This window comes from Mustela nivalis, assembly GCF_964662115.1.
Source record: "Mustela nivalis genome assembly, chromosome: 8".
Taxonomy (NCBI): Eukaryota; Metazoa; Chordata; class Mammalia; order Carnivora; family Mustelidae; genus Mustela; species Mustela nivalis.
Window position 1 is genome coordinate 140,520,831 of NC_139027.1, and position 24,110 is coordinate 140,544,940.

The 24,110-nt window shown below is 35.9% G+C and overlaps 1 protein-coding gene across 3 annotated transcripts in view; it reads right to left on the minus strand.

Moving 5' to 3' along the window:
• Positions 1-24,110, minus strand: part of SYCP2 (synaptonemal complex protein 2) — a gene marked incomplete at its 5' end in the record, with an annotated part of 71,634 nt that overhangs the window by 2,913 nt on the left and 44,611 nt on the right. For 2 of the 3 annotated variants that reach the window (XM_082746732.1, XM_082746733.1), the window contains 13 exons: positions 772-899; positions 1,485-1,640; positions 1,879-1,969; positions 5,834-6,036; positions 7,231-7,429; positions 9,508-9,545; positions 11,613-11,781; positions 12,268-12,325; positions 12,823-12,878; positions 13,342-13,399; positions 13,493-13,563; positions 15,404-15,440; positions 16,443-16,570. In XM_082746732.1, the coding sequence (XP_082602858.1) occupies positions 772-899; positions 1,485-1,640; positions 1,879-1,969; positions 5,834-6,036; positions 7,231-7,429; positions 9,508-9,545; positions 11,613-11,781; positions 12,268-12,325; positions 12,823-12,878; positions 13,342-13,399; positions 13,493-13,563; positions 15,404-15,440; positions 16,443-16,570 (1,392 nt within the window). Of the gene's footprint in view, positions 1-771; positions 900-1,484; positions 1,641-1,878; positions 1,970-5,833; positions 6,046-7,230; positions 7,430-8,834; positions 9,006-9,507; positions 9,546-11,612; positions 11,782-12,267; positions 12,326-12,822; positions 12,879-13,341; positions 13,400-13,492; positions 13,564-15,403; positions 15,441-16,442; positions 16,571-24,110 lie in introns of all 3 variants that reach the window. The other variant, XM_082746734.1, reaches the window with a different exon arrangement.

The window sequence follows — 24,110 nt, forward strand, 5'->3', positions numbered from 1 at the left end:
CAAAGTCAAAAGTCACACTCAGAATTGTTACCATCTTCCATGAAAACCTGTTTGCTAGATGCAGCCAGACGCAGAACAAAATATATAAATCAGGGCTTTGCTGTTGAGATTAGTTTGACCTTTGATAATTAAAATGAAATATACAGAATCTTAGTTTTAGAGAGAAGAAAAAGATGAGATGGGGCTGGCGATAAAAGATATTTTTCTGCACAGGTTAACTAACAGCAGGCCAAGAACTATTCTAAACACAGGCATGTGAGGAAAAAGAGGTAGGTGGAGAAAACAATAATTAAAAATTGTTCTAGAAAGAATTTTTGCAAACATCACCTCACGGGAATCTTAGCCGCTAAGGCTCCGTAGGTGTGCAGACCCGGTGACAGAGAACAAGTGGGCTTGCATCCTTTCCTCACTGTGAGGGCGCCCTCTCTACTTGTCATCTCTGTGCAATAAAAAGATGAGGCACGAAAAGAAAATCGTTCAGAAAAGAAGAAAAATCATGCCAAGAGTCCAAATGGTAAGCAAACTGAAAAGGGAAATAAGACAAAGAGAAAGGAGTCTAGAAAAAGAAAGAATATGGATAACGCACAGGTTTTAGAAGAGAAACCTGGCTCCGAAGATAAATTACTCCACTTTTCATCCGTCCGTGAGGACCAAGGGAGTTAAATGGGTGTTTTGTTGCCAAAGGATCAAATCCAGCTGACAGTCTCGTAGAAAGGTAGTATCTTATCATACTATCAGGTAGAAGTCATAATTTAAAGAATGGTAACTCACATGAAACTTCTTCCTAAATTCTGTGTTGAGGCTCTCGCACATCTCCCCTAGCTCGGCGATCTCACTTTCCCAGCTCTCCCCAGGGAGAGAAAAGTCATTTGTTGATAACGGAGATACACTTTCAGATACTAAAAAAGGAAGATAATCAAGTAAAGTTAAAATATACATTATTACAAATTTAGTCTGAATCTAAACTTCATGAAGTTTAGAAGTCTCATGAAGCTGAGAACAAAGTCTTATTTTCAGATTCTGTGTGTGATCTAGGAATTATGACATAAAAGACCTCCTATTTTTCAATTTAAAACTATTTTGATTTCTAAAAAATCCTCTTGGCAATGGTTACACTGGGGTGCAACATTTTTGGACTGATCATTTTTCAACTATTTCTATGTTAATAACCCAATGTTTGGTGACATACTGATCAGTAAATTTATATTCTAGTAAAGCTTATACGTGGTAATCAATGATAGAATCATAAAGGAGATTTATAAGTACAAAACAGACCCTTACAACCGTATTTTTCACAGAAAGTGAACTTTAGGATAAAGCATTACCCTTATTAGACTTATCCAGAGTTCCCTTTACAGAGGGCATGTGTGTGTGTGTGTGTGTGTGTGTGTGTGTGTGTCTGTGTGTGTGTGTGTATCATTTGAGATCTAAGAAACCACCTTCCACAATAATTGCATTTTGTCAAAGTCATTTATTCTACCTACCTTTGTAAGTATGATGATTTCTATCCTCAGTTTTAGATACTTTTTTGGGAAGCAAGTATATTCTCCTTTCCTCCTCTTCTTCCAACTCTATTTCATCAGCATTACTTAGATCATCTTCTATGTACATTCGTTTGCGACTAAGATGCTGTGTGGGGCCTTAGATACAGTTAAAAAAATGGTGCTACAATATTGATTAAAAATACCAAATAATTTTTTTCCATTTATAAAAAAAAAAAACCCACAAGCTTTCAATTATTTGTTTTTAGGCAATAGTGCGTTAAGTTCTCTTTTCCATTCGACTAACTAAACGGATAAATGTTATGTCTTAACTGATAATTCCCCCACAGTAGTATTTCAGTGATGCTGTTTTTAAAGCAGGGCTAGGACTACAAACCTGACGTATGAGTAGAGCCACAAGGCAAGTCACACCATATCTGCTCTCTTTCTTCACTAGACAGGGATAGTGGAGATGCGGAATGACCTCCCTAAAACAGATATTAGAAATTGGAAAATTCTGTAAGTGCTCTTGTTTCACCCATGACCATGTTTCTCAAACCGTGAAGCCATGAATTGCAAATGTGGTCCGTTCCTTTTTCAGGTAGTTCTGTTTCTACCCCTTCCTCTGCATCTCACCACAACCACACACTGATGAAAAGCCTATGTCCATCTCAGTCCTACATTATAGCAATATGTTCAGCTGGCTTTTTCAACATTCTCCCAGTTTTCCATTCTTCCTTAGTAGGATTTCGATTTCTTTGAGTCAGGGAATGGGAAGCCACACAAAATAGAAGTCAAAACTCTTTTCTCAACCTACTTTTCAACATCTTTTTTTAATCTAACCTGGCATTTTCCTGTACACAAGCTTCTCCATTGCAATCAAATGAGTCCTTTTCCTCTTCCATGAAAATGCATGCCCACCCCAGTCACTTTCCTCTACTTATTAGGTGGGTCAGTACATACTGACCAAGCAGAGAAGGAACAGAAACCTGTCTATTGAGGTGGAGGTCAAGCCCTCCCCAGGCTATAAAATTCTGTCTTACCATTCTGTGTTTTCCAGGCTATTACAATATTTTTGAGATGGACTGATGGACTGCTACAGTGGCACAAAGCTCAGCCAAATTTCTATATAATCATGAAACCCTAAAGTCCCTGTTATAACTATGTAAGTCAGTGATTCAGCCGCTTTATCCTACTTAAAACCTTACAACTTCTTATTTTAAAAATTTCAACTTTTTTCCAACATCAAACCATCCTTCATACTTTAAACATCAAATTTTCAGTAACGGTTAAAAATATTAAAATATAACTATTCTTAAAGAACAGTTATCTGATTTTTGTAAGAACAAACTTAGTTTAAATTGGATGGTTATACTACCCTTTAAACTGCTATTGCTTTATGCAGGATTTTCATTACTGTTTGCAAGTTCAACTTCCATCAACTTTTTTCTGAACTATAAATGCTTACATCTGAGTAGCTGTTACAATCATGTGTATCTTGTGTAAGTATCATGGAATTTATATTTTTTCTATTCACAACAGTATTATTAACTGGAGTATGCCTGGGCTATGAATGAACAAGACATATACAAACCCAAAGGAAATTAGAAAATTATTTAAAGCCAAAACACAACAATATGAAACCAAAACTACTTATGTTTTGAGGGAATAATTCATTTGCTACTAAAATTCAACACCCATTCACAATTAAAGGGTGAAAAAAATCCTTAGACAACTAAAACATTAATTTGATCAAAGTACCCACCAAGAACTACAGAATAAGCATGCCTATTGGTACAGTTTCTAGTGAACATTGTCCCCAAGGTCATCATCACCTTAACAAAAAAAAAAAAAAAAAAAAAAAAAAAAAAAAAAAAAACAAGTATAAGAACTGGAATGGAAAATGCAAAAGTTATCATGAGTAACTGTCTCTATGCAAAATCCAAGAGGGCCTAGGCAGGGAATTATGACAGAATTAGTCAAGGTAGTTGGAAATATAAAAATCAATAGTGTTTCTATGCAAAAGCAAAAGAAAAACCCAGAAAATTCATCTTTTTTAATACAGCAAAAAGGAAGTCCATAAAACACAAGAATTAATCTATTTTCTCTGTGGAAGATTTGGCATAATTTTTTTGGAAATATCACCAAAATGTAGAGAGAAAAATATGTGGACATGAAAGCTTAGTATCGATCTTGGGAAATGGCAATCCCCTTAGACAAACTGAGAAATTTGCATGAGTGAGTACAGGGCCCAGAGCATGTGAAAGTACAAGGCGAAGGTGGTGAAGCTCCCAGGAGGCCCTGCTGAGGAGAGCCCGGGGGCCGCAGCACACAGAGCTAACCCAGCCGCTGCCGCTGCCGGGGCTGGGCCCAGAGAAGCACTGCAGACGGCGGAGCCAGCAGGGCACTCAGGCATGATCTTGCACTAACTCACTACCCACGTGCAAAGAGAAATCTTAGAAAGATTGAAAACCTAAAAGTTGAAATGAATCAAAACTAACACTTTTAACCAGGAAGGAACATGACAGTAGCTGAGGGATTTGTTGAGCACAAAGACTGGTCAATTTTATGGTCTCATTTTTTTGTCCTATGGAAGTTTTTTATTTAAGTGAAAAGATAACATACTGGAAAAAGAATGTTTGCATTGTATATAACCAATACAGAATTAATATCTAAAATATTTTAAGAACTCCTACAAATTTATAAGAAAAATCAGATGATACAAAAAAAATTAAAAGGCAATTCACCAACCTGTCAAAAAACATGAAATTCTGATGCTGTTTATCAGTAAAATGCAGAGTAAAGTTCCTCACTACACTTACAGATTGGCAAAAAGAGAACCATCTGGTAACAGCCGGTTAAAACTGTAGAGAAATGGGAGGGTCACATACCAGTGCTGGAGAGTGCAAGCTGACAGAACTATTTAGATAACAAATTTCTGATATCTAAGAGTCAACAGTAAATGGGAAACAAATGGCCAGTAAGTATGTGACAATTAAAATTCCAACTAGCACTGAGCAGCATAAAAGAAAGTGGGCAGGGGATTATCTAGGTTTTGAGATGTCAAGATGGAGTACTGAGGGGAGGAAGGAATCAGGGCAACCAAGGATGGCAGAGCATTACTGACAAAGGATGCTGGGATGGTGATCTCGTGGGGAAGTGGTATTCAAACTGTGGGCTGTAGAAATTGAGTCTTGCAAAGGTGCCTTGGGGTTGACTGGGGAGGGAGGCCGAGGAGTCTAGGCTGCAGACCTCCTGTCTGCTTTAAACAGCAGAGCTCCATTCCCATCAGCTGGCGCATTGGTGCTTTCATGAGAGATCATGTTAGAAACATGCTCTGTGAGGACTAATGGCTAACCAGAATAAAAGGCCCTTAAAACCCGGTAGGAATACAAACATTCAATTACAAATGGTAGGACAGAAATTTGGTGTTATCAGAGGTTTTAGATCGTGGCTGTAGGTGTACTGAACTCTCACTAACTCCATCTCTGTGCACAGAAGTTAGCACATATCAAGAGAAGAATGTATTTGGGTATTTACTACGTGTCAGGTATTAACGCTTAAATAATCAGACTGATTTTTCACAGCCCCACTGTGCAGATGAGAAAACTGAGGTGCGGAGGGATTCATTAACTTGTAAAATGTGACACAGTTAGCAAAGAGCGGAGCCAGGATTTGAATGCCAATCTGTCTGACTCACAACTCTCCTGCTCTACCCAGTTACAGTAAACTATATTATCTTGGTAGTCAGTTCTGTAACTTGATTACTGCTTTAAAATTCTCTAATTTAAGCCATTTATACAACCCAAGCCAAGAAAAAGGGCGGGGGGTGGAGGCAGGGTGGGGTCTGTAAAGTGGCACCGAAGTCTCCACAACAGCAAACTTCTTTGTAGGCACCGGTGTTAGCCACCCTCCCTCGCTTGGACCGTAACTGTTTCCTGTCTTTAATGTCTTTTTACAACCCTGTGCACACCTACATATTGAGAAAAAATGGTATATACATATATAAGGAATTTTTCCTGTATCATTACATTTGTCAATATTCATTCAGTCACTATGTGATTTGGACGTACAAAGTAAGTAGTGCCTCTAGGGAGGCGAGCCCTCCTACCCCAGTACCAGCAGCACTCAGTGCTTCCCACACCGGCACGTCCTTCATCCCGCACAGCCCCTTACTAGTCTCGGGTTCACGGAGGCTATTTTACTCATCAGTAGGTTACTCCTCTCCCGCAGACCAAACCCTGAGCCTTACGTTAGGTGAATAATCAGTGTATATTTGATTAAGATTAGAAGGAAATGATTTACCTCCTTCAGATATATCTGATAAGGAAAAAAATAATGTATATTCTTACCAACAAGAAGGATCGTGGAATTGGCGAGCAACTTTCTCTTGCACATAAATTTTTGTCACTGTTTTTAGGTGACTTTTTTGCACCTCCAACTCCATATTTACTGCTTAAGGATTCAGGGGATGAAGTTTTTGGAGAAGGTGATAGGGAGTTTGTTATACGGTCATAATCCTGAGTAAAGTTCCTTTCTCTTATTTTCTCTATACCTGCGTTGCCTCACAAAACACAAAAAGCAGATGGCAAGTATTATCACTGGTGACTGCTTCAGAAATAATACGATTACATTCTAATATAATAATTAACCAAATCCTCAAATCTTATCTATATAAATAGATAATAAATCAAGACCAATTTTGTAAGACTCTGAAAAAGACTATAGTTCAAATTAAAATGTAATCATAAGAACTTTCAAAAGCTCAAACAAAAATATCTGTGGTATGAGCTTCTCTGTGAAGATAAACCTAAGTATTGTCTTGAGTATTTTGACATCATAGCCAATAGTCACATAGTAAAGCCACAGAATTTTCTGGTTGGAGATGGCTTGGGAAATAATCTTATCTCAATCCTTCATATATAGCTGAGCAAATTCATGGCCAAAATAAGTCTTGGTATAAATGAATTCTCAGACAGTTTTCAGGTCGAATAAGGGCATGTGCATCTGTCTTCCAGTGTGTGGTTATCTGACATGACAGTGGTCCTGAGCACTATGGAAATATTCTAGAAAAGAACAAAATACTACTCTGGAGGAAGTATATGTTAACTTATTCAAATCCTATATTTTAACTGAAAAGATAGATACTTGGAAATGTTTTAAAATATCTTTAAAGGGAAGTGAAAAAGATAAAAGTACAAACTTATAGTTTCTGCGCTAGAAAAGTGTGTGATGCATGTGTTTGTGTGTACTATACACCAGAGCTCCCAAAAATATGAATTATTTGTCAGTTATTTTTAAATAAAAGCAAACCTCAAATCATGAAGATAACCTACCATGGGTCCACAGAATGACCATGATATTCTTTAGAGACTTTGGTCAATGAAATGTCAAAAAGAGGAAGGAGAAATCCCCATCGTTATTTTCACGTTATTAAATATATTTGGGGATTAAAAATCTAAAAGTTTATTCAGCACATTATAATTTGTAAATATACATTAAATATTTTCCACATTGAAGCTTTTGATCTTTAACTTCCTATCATGAAAGATGAGTGTCACAAGGACACTGTCCTGATGTCTACTTTGCAAAGACCAAGTTACCAGCATTAACTAGCTCAAAAAATGAGGTTTTAACTACCTATAATTTTGAAGGGCATGTTTAAGATTAATCTTTAAACTGTATTTTCACACAATTAGAATCATAATAGAAACTTATTGAATATTTAAAAGAAAAATATGATACTGACATCTCATTACTTCCATCGATGACGGGCTCCCAGATAGGGATATAGGAGATGAGTCAAGGCTATTATCTCTTAAAGCATCTTTTAGGAGAGATGGATTTTTCCATTCTTTTGATATATTCTTTTGTGTTTCAGCAGAGAAGATGTTCTGTTGTTTCTTTGGCAGCTTCATGGTTTTGCTTCTGGAACGGATATTCTCCTCCTAAAGGTATTGGTAACTTTAAAATCATACTTGAATACAGATAAGTCATACTTAGGCATATAAAACAAATTATGCTGAAAATACCAAATATCTTCTATTACTATTTACAGGAGCCTCAACATGAGTAGTGATGGGACTTTCTAATATATTAGAAGACCTATGGCAAATTCACAGGAACAAATACATGGACTATAATAGCGTAAGAAATACCAAAATGCTGTAAGGAGAAAATTATAATCAGAAAGAGTTCCTGGATTTCATGGCACCTGACATGCTTGGGAGTTGTAAAATAAGATGGTGAAGGAAGACCTACAAAGGCCAGGGGCGACTCCTGACAGAGCCCAGGAGGCGGAGAGGCAGGGATCTCCCTGGGTCTGTGCGCTGGCGCCGCGAGCCCGCCATGGGTCCCGTTAGGGAGTCACAGGCTATCCCATCCGTTTCAGCTCTGGGAACACGCCAGGGGACAGGGACAAGGAGCGTGGAGAGGTATTCTGATGCACTATTTCACTGTATGGAGATTTTCAGGGTTTTTCTTTGAAGAGGGATAAAAGGAGAGGTGGCTTGGGAAACAAACAGCTATATGTATAGGAATTTAAAGTAAGAAGTGATAGAAAATGTGGAGATAAGTCACAAAGTCCTTAAGGTCTTCCAAGTAAAGGACAGCAAGGCTATGAACAAGGGGAGGTGGAAGTGTACTGATGTGACGTTAGCATAGTGGAATAGTCAGAGACCTACCTTTAGTGCTAGACTCTTTGGGTTCACAACTTTGTTTTACCACCTCCTACTTGTGTGACCTTGGGCAAGTTCCTTTATCTCTCTGAGCCCTGATTTCTCATTTGTAAAATGTGATGTCAATACGAGTACTAATCATGTATGGTACTTGAGAGATTTTAAGATGTTAAGGTACTTGGCATAGCACCTGGCACACTGTAAGCACTGGATTGTTGTTATTGTTTTGTTTTTTTGCTTTCTACTTTGTTAAAAAAGCTTTCAAGCACAGATAGCTAGGCATACATATATTAACTTTCAGGACAGAAACCAGGCATGGACACAGGTTGGGCAACGTATAGGAAGAACCTCAGGTCCACTCAAGAGAAAGATTCACTGCTTCCCAACAGTCTATACTTTCTTGAAGTAAAATTTTGGAAAGATCAAGCACCTCTCTAATTCAAAGATATTATCTTCAAGTTATCATTTTCCTAGAGTCAAACATCTGTTTTATAACACTAATGCCAACTTCTCACAAATTTACATATTGCCTGAACATCAATTTTCAGTCTATAAAATTTCTCATATAGAAGGTTTAATCTCAAGATGTGACAAATTTTGACATTTCTGCAAAAATATATTGTTTAGTATTTTCACAGGCTTTTCAGAAATTTTTTTCTGATCTGTATCTATTTACCTTTACTAGCAATTTCTCTTTAAATGAATGTGAAAATTCTTGTTCACTCTCTGATTCTGAATTTGAGAGATCTTTATAATTTTTTTTGGTTTTTGCTGCTCTTCGTGGAAGTCTGGTTCTCCCATCTGGAACTTTCTCCTCTACCTTTTTGGTGATGCTTTTGTTGGGTGTCTTTAGGAGAAAAATTTCTCAATTATTAGGTCAGTATTTGAGATATAAGAAATATAAGCTATTTTCTATAAAACTGGCACTGTGACAAGAAATACATAAAATATTTGTAGGAATGAAAAAGACTCCTGATTAACATTTTTGAATGATGGGATTTTATCTTTCCATCCAATTATCTTCTCTATTACCTTTTTTAAATCCCTGTCATTAAATCTCTGGGAGGCCTGGTATATATTACCTAACTTACATAAAAAAGAGAAGGAGAGGAAAAAAAGAGAAACAGAGATATAAAAAGTTCCTATAACTCCAGAATAAAATAGACCTAAAACAGGCCAACATGATCCAAAAAGGTAGAAGGTAGGAGGATGCATGCAAAGTCTCGAACAATTATGGAAAAACAAGCAACAAATAAGGATAAAACTATGAGATGAAAAATGAAGTTTTTTACATGACAGAAGAAAAATAATATTAAAGTGATGTTGGAACACAAACTTCTTGGCTTTACCACTTTAGATCTTGGTTGTCCCCTTTCCAAAGACGGTTCTGCAATTCGAGAAAATGAGTTTTCAAATAGATATGAACTGGCATTAAAATTTATTAGAATATTTTTGCATGGAAGTTAAAATCATAACAAGAATATATCTTTAAACTCATTCAAAAATTTAAATTTCAAGATTATTTGAGGCTACATTGACATTGATAACTTATTAATGTTTGGTAGGATATGAATCACCAATTTCCTTTCTCCTCCTTTACATCCTGAAATTTTTAAACATGCAAGAGAATACATCAGTTACAATGAATACCTACATGCATCTACCACTCAGTCTAAGAGCTGGATGATGAAGAGCGATGTGTTTATTTATGTGTACTTACGAGCATCTCTATGATGCTCAATACCCCTCTGCCCAAAGGGAAGTTTTCATTATATCGAATTGTTTCTCATTCACTTGGTCTTAAAAAAGAAAGTTTTACTTCACAGATATGTATCCTTAAACAATATAGTGAGCTCTATAAAACAGTACCATCTCATATGTAATACTGTATCGTTTGCTTTATTTTTCACCATGGTTCCTAAGATGCATCCATATTACTGAGCATAGCTTCAGTTTCTATTCCCTTTTTTGCCTTTCAAAGACAATAAACTTTCTAAATATTCTCTGAAGCCTAAGAAACTACCCACACCAAGGAAGCAATGAAGTTGTGGGAGGAAGGTCTTTTAGTCCTGGCAAGAAGCCAGCCTCTACACACTGACTGGCAGTTACTCAGCTATTCAAACAAAACTTCACTCAGAAGTTCAATTTTGGAAGTACTTACTGATGACAGTATTCTCACCCTGAATGGTCTCCTCAAAAATCTCTGATTATCTACTCTCTTCTACAAGTGACTGTAAACTCCCTGAGAACATGTGAATCTTCTGTTTCCCTTTGGCTTATTAGAAAATGCTGCTTCGAAGTCCAGACACGTGACCAATCGCAGTGCGTCTTTCAACATCTTCCCCCAAGTCTGATCTGTGTTCTAACTACCCCAACACTACAATCCCTGCACTAAAACATGATGCTCTTTCACACTTGTCTCTTTTACAGGTGATAACACTGTTGCTTCTCTCCCACATGTATGTGATAGGCCTTATCTGTTTTCAAGATTCAACCTCGTTTATGAACACATACCAAATTTCACTTCCATATTTCTATTTTTAATCTATTTAAGTCATCACCTGCTCCCTCTGACATATGCACAAAGGTTACTATTGGTTATTTTTATCCTGAACTAAATGCCGATTTCCTTAAAATACATATTGATTTAAAAGTTCAGAGTTATGTTGTCTTCTTTTAAAAATGGACTATATGAAATCTTTGTGTTTTAGTAAACAATCCAGGAAAATGGTCATTAGGTCTAGCTAAAAATCCATGCCTCAAACTCTTATCCAACTACTTCAAGAGAGTCACTAGACAAAGCAGAAGCCGTATGCTGGGAAGATAACCTGTGGGGCGCCTAGGTGGCTCAGTTGGTTAAGCGACAGCCTTCAGCTCAGGTCATGATCCTCTCATGTTCTCTCTCTCTTTCTCACTCTCTCTCTCAAATAAATAAATAAAATCTTAAAAAGAAAAATCTGTGGAAGGTATTTCTGCAAGAAAATTGTTTTCCTTACAATCTATCTTTATATGCATTCTATGTGGATTCTTAAAAAGGATATGTGTGGGTGTGACAGGGAATGGGATGTCCAAGATTTGATTTTTGCTTAGAGTGTTGGTTTTATGAGTACTTAATAATATGTCATTCACAATAATTGCTAAATTACTGAATAACAACAGTAGGCCATGAGTAGACAAATGAGAAGATGCATGAACCAAAAAATATGACAGTTATATTTTGCATCTCTAAGATTCTGGTAAAAAAAGTAATTTATATAGAACCATATTACTAAAAATGAGAAAACAAAAAGCAAAATGACTGTAGTATTGTGGAGTATTTGCTCTGTTCTATTTACAAGGCTGTGTAGTCGCAAACACTAACTACATATGCAAATATACTTACAACCAACAAAGCATTTCATGTACTTGATATGGTATATCATTTGCAACATTTCTCTAAAAAGTGATTTCTTACTTGATTTCCCACTTTTAGGTTTCTTCATGTTTTTATTTCTGCTATAGTCTATTAGTTGTGGTTTTGACTTTGGTTCCTTTAGCCAGCTGACATCAGTCTTGCTGTCATCACATCTGTATTCTGTGTCAGTATCACTAAAGAGATTTTTCTTTTTAGGATTTGTTACAATCTACAAAAAAAAAAAAAAAAAAAAAAAAGAATCCTTGTAATAGATGAAGAAATGTGTCTCATATTATGCTATGTAAGGTAAGTTAAGCCAAAACAAAACAAAACCAAAAACCAACCTGAAGCAACAGAAAAACTAACTTCTTAATTTTTTGGTATACTAATCTACCTGGCATTAAGGAAAACATATCTAGAAATTCACTCAGAAATCCAGAGCAGAGACTGGGATTCATATTTTGTTGTTAAAACTGCTTACTCCTACAGAGACATAAGCCAATGTCATCAAAGAAAGTGAAGCTGTCATATCTTCTATTCCTAGATGATTACAAATAGCTCAGAGACCATACCAAAGTCATAGTGGGCAGGTGGATAATCCCACAGAGGGAGAAAGATTCCAAATGATTTTGTTTTCTAGATCTGTGATCATCTTTGGCATTGCAGAATTATTTTTAAAATACTGCTGTTAATAGGCAATTAGGATATAACTTACTCTTTTATCTTTTGTTTTGAGAGAAGTTTCAAGTTCATCATGATTCCTTAAACCTATCCTTAAACGAAAATATTCATAAATTTTAATTAACTTTAGTTATTAAAGTAACATATACATATTATACATATACATACATACATATACATATTATAACATATGCATATATAAAGTAACATATATAACATATTAAGGTAACATATACTGGACAGTTAGACATTACTAATTCACTATATAATTCTGGTCAAGTTGCTTATGTTCTCCGACCTCAGTTAATTATAAAAATAACAAGGTCAGATGAAAGGACTAAGTTCTTTCAGCTTTATCATCTAAGAGACACAACTAATATTAAAAGTACACAGAATCTGCACATTAATTTTAGAAGCAAAGGTTGAAATATTAGAAATATAATGGAGGTAATCATGGCAGTAGCATTTTTTATTCATTCTTCTCATATGTTAAATACTCTCAGACAAAGTGGGAGGAAATATTGAAGACAAAGAACAATTGAGAAGTTTATTTTAATTTGATCCATCTAATTATAATAAAAGCACCTACAGTTTTATTGAATTATCCACACAGGCTTCTGTAGCTGTAGCTTGAAATTCCTGGATCTATATTGTGAATAAACATTAAATACTTCTTCTTAATGTTGAAATAAGGTAAATAAAAATTAAAATTATAGTTTCTATAAGTTTCATAAGATGCAGCCATAAAATTAAGTTTACTAAAATATTTTTATATTTAAGAAGAAAGCTAATACCATAAAATATACTAAAAAAATAAATAGGAGTAATTATTTTTAAATTCCTTGTATCCAGAAGGAAAGTGATTCTCTTGGTGTAGTAGTGTGAGTCCCATCCCCATACCCCAATTACCAATTTTTCCTCTACTTTAGTCCAGAGGATTTGAAAGGAAACCAAATATACCTAAAATTGTGCCAAATAAATTTTAAAATATTTTAAACTCTTTCAAAGCAAATCTACAAGAGAATGGAAACCAAAAAACATACACTGTAATAACTATATGGTGAATACAAAATAAATACTAAATACAAAATACTGATTTCTAGCTTACTCCAAGTTTTATAATAGGCTCATCAGCTCCATTCAAATTAAAATTGTAAACATCATTCCTGTAAAAATGAAGAGAAATATTAACTCCGTTATATAATTAATACATTTTCTTCAAATATGAATAAAACTAAGATCTATGAAAAATTACTTACAACGGGCATTCAGAAGTAACATTAACAAAAGTAGTCTTCAGTTGTCTATAACTTTTTTTCTGAACCTTTTCCTAAATACAAAAGAAGTTTATATTACATTCAAACTTGTACACTAGTATACTTGGCAAACAAACAACATATCAATTATATTTTCTTATATTTTCTACTTTTTTCTATTCATGTTTTACATCTGTAACCATTGCTTTAATGTAAACTGAAAAAAGTATTACAACATCCAGACCAATAAAAATTTTGAAGACTTTAAGTACTAAGAACATAATTGGAAGTACTGTAAATTAAATATAAGGTTCTTACGTCTTTATTTGCACTGACACTCCTGTAAATCGGTAAACGCTATCCTATAAGCTGAACCTTAGTGATTTTAGAAACACAAAACAAGCATGTTTCTTTTTTTCCTGGACTCATTTGCTTTAAAGTCTTAGACAGAAAAACTTTGGAGGAGACTAAGGTTTATGTAAAATCACTATTAGTATTACTAAATGATTGATTAGTGAACAGAGATACTCTGAAGTCTAATAAGTTGGAAATACTAAAACTATTCATTTTAGTTGTTACTTATATTATTTTAGTTGTTACTCATATTTTGGTTGTTTTATATATAACTATTTGTATTTTTTCAAAAAGTTTATCCCTTAATATATTACTCCTCTGATCACTGATCTCAGTTATCCTTTCCAGTAGGATTTTTACCAGCATTTATATACACCTGTTCAATACACTACTGTGTACCAGCCTGCGCTAGGTATTAGAGAAGACACAAAAAATAAGCCAAAATATTAAAAAGGATATGAAAGGAAGCAAAAGCGTTATACAGGACACAAAGATGATTCTAAACAACCCATGCTAACAGAGACAAAGGAGAGATAAAAACTGCAACAGCGAGTGAAATCTCGAACAATGGTACAAAGAAATCAGTGTGTAGATTCAGAATTCTTGCCCATTTGGATTTTGAGTCAGGACACCTTGGAAGTTTTTTTAAAAAAAAGGCAGACTTTGAAGCAAGACTCGCAAGGAGGAATCAAGTCTTGACGAGCAGAAGAGTGCGAAAGCACGCGGACTCAGTTCAAAGTGCTTTCTGAAGAGGGGAAGAAAGAGAATCAACACTTGGAAAGACACTCGAGGTAAGCTCAAGTTCTTCTTCTTCAGCTAAAGGAGACACGCATAGGGAGCTAATACTAGGAAATAAAGGCAGACTTTCACAAGCTGGCCTGAGTCTCCACTTCATAAGCAACAGAGACCAAAGAAGGGATTTTGCACAACGGATTGGCGTGACTGAAGCTGTGTGCTTTAGAAAGAAAAAAGCTCCTTCTGAACAGAAGGATAGGTCGGCAAGAGAAACGCTAGACACAAAAGAATCACATAAAGGCTACTGCAATAATCCCGGGACTGGAAATTAGAACTCAAACTAGGAAACAAGAGTTGCATAGGCAGCAAAGGGGATATTTAAGAAGAATGTATAGACGGTGAACCTCAAAACTTGAAGTTAAATGCACAGAAAGTAATTGTGAGGAGTAAATCAAAGATATTGGTATTTTAATCCTGAATAAATGCTAATTTTTTAAACAAAAAACAGAAATTTAGGAAGGATCTTATTGTCAGAAGAGATGGGATTAGCTATGAAAATAGAGATTTATTGAATCAGGTACCAAAAAATGAAAACATCACACTCACATATGGAAAAGAAACATTTTTTTGTTTTGTTTTGAAAAGTTGAACAGAAAGAGGACTATTTTGAGTAGTTGCCATTAAACTTATCAGTTGTTTAATTCATTTATCAACATGCTGCAAACACTAATTCCATCCCATCCTGCGATTCCATTTTATGTTTACAGTCAAATATCATTTAGAGTTTGACTATACACTTGGGGTAGTTAAATAAATGAAACCTACCTTACTGAGCTGTAGATCAGATTTGTTTGAAAAGCCACTATAAGAAAGGTTTTGCCAAAATTAAAAAAGAAATTCAGTATCAGAATGTTCTTCATAAAAGTCATTTTATATAACGTAAAACTTCTGGGTCACTAAGTTTACATTCAATACGCTATAAAAAAACTGAAATGTGCAGCACTAGCCAGGTAATTTTGCAACTTTACTTGTAGTAAAGAGCAACACTGACTGTTAATGAAAAGCTGAATCATTCATGCAGTAGGAGGTGCCAAGCAATTGGAAATGAATGGTTCTGCCAGGAGAGTAATTGTTTTGTGTCTTATCATAGGGCCAGAATTAATTTAAATATGAATTAACCACCAATCAACCTGTAAAGAAACATTTCTAATAACAACTAACCTTCAGAAAGACTGTAAACAAAAAAATACGTATTTACTATATAAAAATAACTTCTCAGCTCATTTAAATTTCATGTTTCATTAAGCAATATATTTAAATATATTTAGTTTTACTCATCACTAGGCTCAATAAATAAAATCTTAAAATGTTTATATCCCAAAGATTTATTTATGAAATGGTATGCTGTATCAATACAGTATTTTTGATATTTTATAAAATGTAATAATCACCTACTACAAAGACTAATTTCAAATTTAGTTCCCTTCCTGTATAATTTAAATAGCTACTATTTTTAAAAGTAAATAACTAGGGACACCTGGGTGGCTCAGTTGGTTAAGTCGATGTTCAGCTCAGGTCTTGATCCCAGGGTCCTGGGATCGAGTCCCGCACAGGGCTCCTTGCTCAGCAGGGAGCCTGCTTCTGCCTGCCTCTCTGCCTGCTTGTGTGTACTCTCTTTCTCTCTCTGGCAAATAAATAAAATCTTTTAAAAAAAATTAATTAAAAAAAGCGCAAATAACTAGGTGTTTTCTGCTGGAAAATTGTATTACTTGAACATGCTCAAAACTTACCTTCTTAAAATTGAGTAAAATAATTTAGTTGTATCAGGCAGAAAAATGTTTATTTCTAAAATATAAGACCATACCTGTCAATCAAAGACTCCTTGAATTTTCTTGTAGACTTTATATCTTCCTTTGGTTTATACCTCTTATTAATTTGTTTTATCAAGGATTCTGCTGCATCAGTAAAGCCTTTCTCTTTTGACTTTTCTCTCTGAAACAATTTATAAGTTACTTTAAAACTCTACCAGTAATCCTTCAAAGGAAAATAAAGGAACATTTAAGAAAAATCTGGTTCTATATATAACTACAAAGAGAAATAAAAGAGGTAAGAAATTATTTAGTAAGTCTGTTAGGCATTCAAAAACACAGGATAAGACTTAACAGTTTAAAAAAAAAAGACTTAACAGTTTACACATGGGCAGAATGTTCTGTACAGATTCAAATTAGTTTCTATCCATGGAAAAATAAATTTTATTAAAAACTGAAGAAAACTAAAATCGGGTTCTTTGAAAAGATCAATAAAATCAATACATCTCTTGCCAAGTTAGCTAAGGAAAAAAAAAAGCGAGAGGGGAAAAAAGGATAGAAATTACTACTATTAGAAATGAAATAGAGGCTGTCACTCTTAAGGACATTAAAAGGATAATAAAGGAATATTATGAACAACTCTTTGGCCACAAATTTGATAACCTAAATCAGATGGGCCAGTTCCTTGAAAGGTAAAATCTACCAGATGTCATACAAGGAGAAATAGATCATCTGAATAGGCTTATTATCTATTAAAGAAAATGAATCAATAATTAATAACCTTCTAAAACAGCAAGCACCAGGCCCCAGATGGGTTTCCTGGTGAGTTCTACCAAATACTTAAGGAGGAATCATACCAATTTTCTACAATCACCCAAGAGATAGAAGCAGAGGGAATACTTCCTAACTCATTAAATGAAGCTGGTATCATCTTCATGCAAAATCAAAGACAATACAAGAAAGGAAACAGACCTTACACTGTCTCTCAAGAACATAGATACAAAAACCAACAAAATATTAGCAAATTGTATTCAATAATGTATAAAAAGAATTATATACAATTAAATGGTATTTATTCAAGATATGCAAGTCTGATTCAACATTTGAAAATCAATTATAATGTATCATACCAATAGCCTTAAGAAAAATCATATAATCTTATCAATAGATATAAGAGAAGCATTTGAAAAAACCCAGTATCTTTTCATGATAATAATTCTCAGAAAACTAGGAATAGAGGGGGATGTCTTCCACTTGATAAAGAATATCTTCCAAAAAAACCAAAAAAAACAAAATTAGAGCTAACATCATACTTAATGGAGAAAAGCTACATGTTTTCCCACCAAGATCTGAAATAAGGGAAAGATGCCTGCTCTCACCACTTCTATTCCACATCAAACTGGAAGTCCTATGAATGCAGTAAGACAAGAGAAGGAAATAAATGGTATCCAGAATGGGAAGAAATAAAACTATCTTTGTTTGCAGATAACATCATTGTCTATGTAGAAAAAAAATCTCAAAAAATTAACAAAAATACTCCTGGAACTAAAAAGCAATTTAAAAAAAGATTTTAGTTATTATTTATTTGACAGAGATCACAAGTAGGCAGAGAGGCAGGTAGAGAGAGAGGAAGGGAAGCAGGCTCCCTGCTGAGCAGAGAGCCTGATGTGGGGCTTGATCCCAGGACCCTAGGATCATGACCTGAGCTGAAGGCAGAGGCTTTAACCCACTGAGCCACCCAGCCACCCCCTAAAAAGTAATTGTGATAGCACTGCTGAAGGATACGAGGTTAATATCCAAAAGTTGGCTGCTTCCTCATAAGCTAGTAATGAAAAACGAGAGTTTAAAATTACATTCCATTTACATTAGTACTCCTTAAAATGATTTATATACTTAGGTATAAATCTAACAAAACATGTACAAGATCTACACATGACAAATGAAGAAAATCAGGGTCTCAATAAATGGAAGGAAATTCCATGTTCATGGGTAAGAAGCTCAATATTGCCAAGATGTCAGTTCTTCCCAGCTTGATCTAGAGATTCAATGTAATCCTAATCAAAATCCCAGCAAGTTATTTTGTGAATATCAACAAAATGATTCTACAGTGGAAGCAAGACACCAAGAATGGCCAATATAGTATTGAAGAACAAAGCTGGAAGCTTGACACTAGCATACTTTAAGACTTACTATAAAGATACAATGATCAGTGTAGAATGCTATTGGTGAAATAGACAAATCAAGTAATAGAACCAAACAGAGAGCAAACTGAAAGCCCAGAAATACCCTCATATACACAGTCAACTGATCTTTGGCAAAGAAGCAAAGACAATGCAATGGATAAATTTGTCTTTCCAACAAACGATGATGGAATAACTGGACATCCACATGCTAAAAACCAAAAACCAAAAGACAAAAACCAAAAATGAATCTAGACCCAGAACTTACACCCTTCACAAAAATTAACTCAAAGGGGATCATAAGCCTAAAAGTAATATGCAAACTATAAAACTCCTAGAAGATAACAGAGGAGAAAATCTAGATTGACCTTGGGTTCGGCAATGCCTTTTTAGGTATGAACCAAAAGCACAATCTACGAAAGACAAAACTGAGATGCAGAATTTCATTAAAATTAAAAACTTGTGATCTGTAAAAGACACTGTTTCAAAAGTAAAGAGACAAGCCACAGACAGAAAGAAACTATTTGTAAAACACATATCTGATAAAGGCCTTGTATAGGCCTACTGCAGAAATACGGCGGGTCTGGTTCTAGAACACAGTGACAAAGCAAATGCATTAAAGTGAGTCAAACGAACTTGGTTTCCCAGCGCATATGAAAGTTACGCGTACTCTACACCGTAGTCTATTAAATACATAATGGCATTATGCCTTTAAAAAAAGTACATATCTTAATTAAAAAATACTTTAATGTTAAAAAATGCTAATCATCTGAGTTTTCAGCCAATAGCACTCTTTTTGCTGGCAGAGGGTTTTGCCTCAAAGTTGATGCCTGCTGACTGATTAGGGTTGTGATTGTTGAAGGCCAGGGTGGCTGTGGCAACGTCTAACAATAAGAAAACAATGAAATTTGCCACATTGACTGCCTCTTCCTTTCATGAACGATTTCTGCACAGCATGCAATGCTGTTTGATAACACTTTACCCACAGCAGAACTTCTTTTAAAACTGAAGTCAGGTCTCTCAAACCCTGCCTATGCTTTATAAACTAAATTCAATTAATAGCCTAAATTCTTTTTTGTCAATCTTCACAGCATCTCTACCATGAGTAGATTCTTTTTTTTTTTATTTTTTATTTCTTTTCAGTGTATTCATTGTTTTTGCACCACACCCAGTGCTCCATGCAATCTGTGCCCTCCGTAATACCCATCACCTGGTTCCCCCAACCTCCCACCCCCACCCCTTCAAAACCCTCAGATTGTGTTTCAGAGTCCATAGTCCATGAGTAGATTCTATCTCAACAAACCATGAGTAGATTCTATCTCAACAAACCATGGTCTTTACTCATCCATAAGAAGCAACTCCTCATCCATTAAAGTTTCATCATGAGATCGCAGCAATTCAGTCCCATCTTCAGGCTCCACTTATAATTCTAGATCACCTGCTATTTCCACAACATCTCCAGTTACTTCCTCTACTAAAGTCTTGAACCCATCAAAGTCATCCATGAGGGTTGGAACCAACTCTTCCACACTCCTGCTAATGTTGATATTTTGACCTCTTTCCATGAATCACTGATGTTTTTTGGGGGGTGGGGGAAGGGAAAGAGAATCCTAAGTAAGGCTCCACACCCACTGTGAAACAACACGGGGCTCGACCTCAAGACCCTCAGATCATACCTGAGCCAAAATCAAAGAGTCGGATGCTTAACCAACTGAGTCACCAGGGTGTCCCATTCACAAATGTTCTTAATGGCATCTAGAATGGTGAATCCAAACTAAATCCTTGGTTTGCCTAGATATATCAGAGGGATCACTATCTGTGGCAACTAGAGTCTTATGAAATGTATTTCTTTAATAGTAAGACCTAAAAGTAGAAATTACCCTTTGATCCTTGGGCTGCAGAATGGATGTTATGTTTAGGAGGTATGAAAACATTAACTTGGGGCACCTGAGTGGCTCAGTGGTTTAAGGCCTCTGCCTTTGGCTCAGGTCATGATCCCAGGGTCCTGGGATCGAGCCCCAAGTTGGGCTCTCTACTCAGCGGGGAGCCTGCTTCCCCTTCTATCTCTCTCTTTACAAACCTCTCTGCCTGCTTGTGATCTCTGTCAAACAAATAAATAAAAAATCTTTTAAAAAAGAAAAACAAAACATTAATTTCATTGTATATCTTCATCAAAGCTCTTGAATGACCAGGTGTACTGTCAATGAGAAGTACTATTTTAAAAGGAATCTTCTTTTCTGAGCAGGCCTCAACAGTGGGCTTAAAATATTCAGCAAACCATGTTGTAAGCAGATGTGCTGTCACACAGGCATTGCAGTTTCATTTACAAAGCACAGGCAGAGTAGATTGAACATAACTGTTAAGGGCCCTAGGAGCACTGGCTCTAACTTAGTCACTGGATGCATTAGCCTAACAAGAGAGTCAGCCTGTCCTTTGAAGCTCTGATGCCAGGCACGGACTTATCTCTAGCTATGAAAGTCATGGATGGCATCTTTCCCCAACATACGGCTATCTTGCCTACACTGAAAATTCCTCAGTGTAGCCACCTTCATTTATGATCTTAGCGAGATCTTCTGGATAACTTGCTACTTCACCTTGCATTTTTACATTACAGAGACGGCTTCTTTCCCTAAACTACATGAACCATTCCCCGCTAGCCTCAAACTTTTTCTTCCGAAGCTTCTTTACCTCTCTCAGCCTTCATAAAATTGAAGAGAGTTAGGGCCTTGCTCTTAAGTGGGCTTTGGCTTAAGAGAATTTTGTGGCTGGTTTGAGCTTCTACCCAGGCCACTCAAACTTATGAGATCACTCCAGATCTCATAAAGGTGTTTCACAAGAGGACAAGCTTTTTGCTTATATCAGCTTTCTACATGCCTGCCTCATTAAGCTTAATCATTTTTAGCCTTTGACCTAAAGTGAGAGATGTGTGACTCTTCCCTTCACTTGAACACTTAGAGGCCCCTGTAAAGTTATTAACTGGCCTAATCTCAATGTTGTTACATCCCTGAGAACCAGGAGGCCTGATGACAGGGAGAGAGATGGGGGAACTGCGGGGTGGTGGAACAGTCAGAAAACACACATTTATTAAGTTCGCCATCCTATCCGGGTGCGGTCATAGTGCCTCAAAACAATTACGAGAATAAAATCAAAGAACACTGATTACTGGTCACCATAAGTAATATAATAATAATGAAAAACTTTGAAATATTATGAAAATTACCAAAATGTGGCAGAGACATAAAGTCAGCAAATGTTGGAGGAAAAATAGCACCAATCCACTTGCCCAACACAGGGCTGCCCAAAACCGTCAATTCATAAAAAATGCAGTATCTGGGGTGCCTGGGTGGCTCAGTGGGTTAAAGCCTCTGCCTTTGGCCTAGGTCATGATCCCAGGGTCCTGGGATCGAGCCCTGAATCGGGCTCTCTGCTCGGCAACAAGCCTGCTTCCCTTCCTTTCTCTCTGCCTGCCTCTCTGCCTACTTGTGATCTCAGTCAAATAAATAAATAAAATCTTTAAAAAAAATGCTGTATCTGTGAAGGGCAATAAAGCATGGCATGCCTGTATCTAAGTTAGACAAAGAACTGTTAATATTCAACAATAACAAAGAACCCAGTTAAAAAGTGAGCAAAAGATCGGAAGAGACAACTCACCAAAGACATACAGATGGTAAATAAAAATATAGAAGGCTGCTCAGATGTGTATGTCATTAGGGAGCTGCAAATTAAAATGAGATACCACCAAGCACATATAACAGTAGCTAAGCTCCAAGACACTGACAACACCCGATATTGGCAAGGATTAGATCAACAGGAATTTTCTCATCTGTTGCTCAGAATGCAAAAATGGTACAGCCATCTTTTCCATTTTCAGAAGACGGGCAGTTTCTTATGAAACTGAACACATTCGGACCATATGATCCAGCAATCATGCTCCTTTCTATTTTCCCAAATGAACTGGAAGCTTATGTCCACATGAAACCTGCACAATGAACATTTACAGAAGCTTTATTCGTAACTGTCACACCATAGAAACCAGCTAAAATGTCCTTCCATAGGTGAACACCTAAACGATCCTGGTACAAGCATATAAGAGAATATTATTCAGCAGTAAAAAGAAATGAGCTGTTAAGCCATGAAAACACATGGAGAAAACATCATTGCTATTACTAAGTGAAAGAAGCCAATCTGAAGACTACATACTATATGGTTCCAACTCTGACATTCTGGACAAGGCAAAACTACGGAGACAGAAGATCAGTGACTGCCAGTACTATGAGGGGGTGGGGAGCACAAGGGAATTTTAGGGCACTAAAACTATTATGTATGATAATACGTATTGCCACACATCTGTCAAAACATATAGAATATACAACACAAAGGCTGAATTCTAAACTAAACTATAGGCTTTAGTTAATAGTAATGTATTGATACTGGTTCATAATTCGTAATCCAGGTACCTACTGATGTAAGATGCTAATGATGGGGAAACTAGGGTGTGGGCGAAGAGGAAACGGAAAGTCTTGATGTACTTGCACACCTGAAACTGCCTTAAGAAATACTTTGTTTTAAGGGTACCTGCCTGGCTCAGTCAGTGGAGTGTGCAACTCTTGATCTGGGGGCCATAAGTTTTAGTCCCATGTTGGGTGTAGGAATTACTTTAAAAAAAGAAAAAATATACTATTACTCTAAAAATGGAAGAACTACAACTATCATCTGCATAATTTTAGATAATCTGGCTAAAATTCCCTATAATATTCAAAGGTACGAGTTCTCCTGACTCTAATCATTAGTTTTCTTTTTTTCTGGGAATCAGGCATTTTTTTAAAAGTATGGTAAAATATAATAGAAACAAAAAATTTACTTTTTTTTTTTTTTTTGCTGGAGAGCCAGAGTGGGAGGTAGTTTCAGGCAGAGGGAGTGGGAGACAGAAAATCTCATGCAGGCTCTATGCCCATCACAGAGCCCAGTGCAGGGCTTGATCTCACAACCCTGAGATCATGACCTGATAGGAAATCAAGAGTCAGATGCTTAACTGAGCCAACCAGGAAGCCTATTTTCAATCATTTTTCAGTTTATGTTTTTATATGTAACATAGATCATAAGTTACTATTTAATATCTCTTCTTGAGATTACTGTACTTGGTTTGATAAAAATGTAGCAAAAATGAACCTCTCCCAGAATAGTGAGTATATGGTTTAGGAACTTCCAGTATGACTGGAGCTGCCTTGGGAAACCTGTACCACCGAGCTGCAGAAGTTCTGTTTCTCTAGGTTAGTCCAGTGAACAGGAAGCGGGACCAGATGACTACCTTAGAGGAGAGTCATCATGCCTGCGAATGGCAGAAAGTCCTCTATCGTAACACAGGGAGCAACATTATGAAAGACTGAAGAGAACTTCTGGAAACAGGAAGTTGGTTTTAAAAAATGAGCACACAGTTTCAATGATCAGTTTCTGTGGTCCCAGAAAAAAAAAAAAAAAAAAAAAAAAAACAACAATGACTAGCTCAGGGAAATTCTGTGGAATAATTCTAAATTCCAAGGGAAA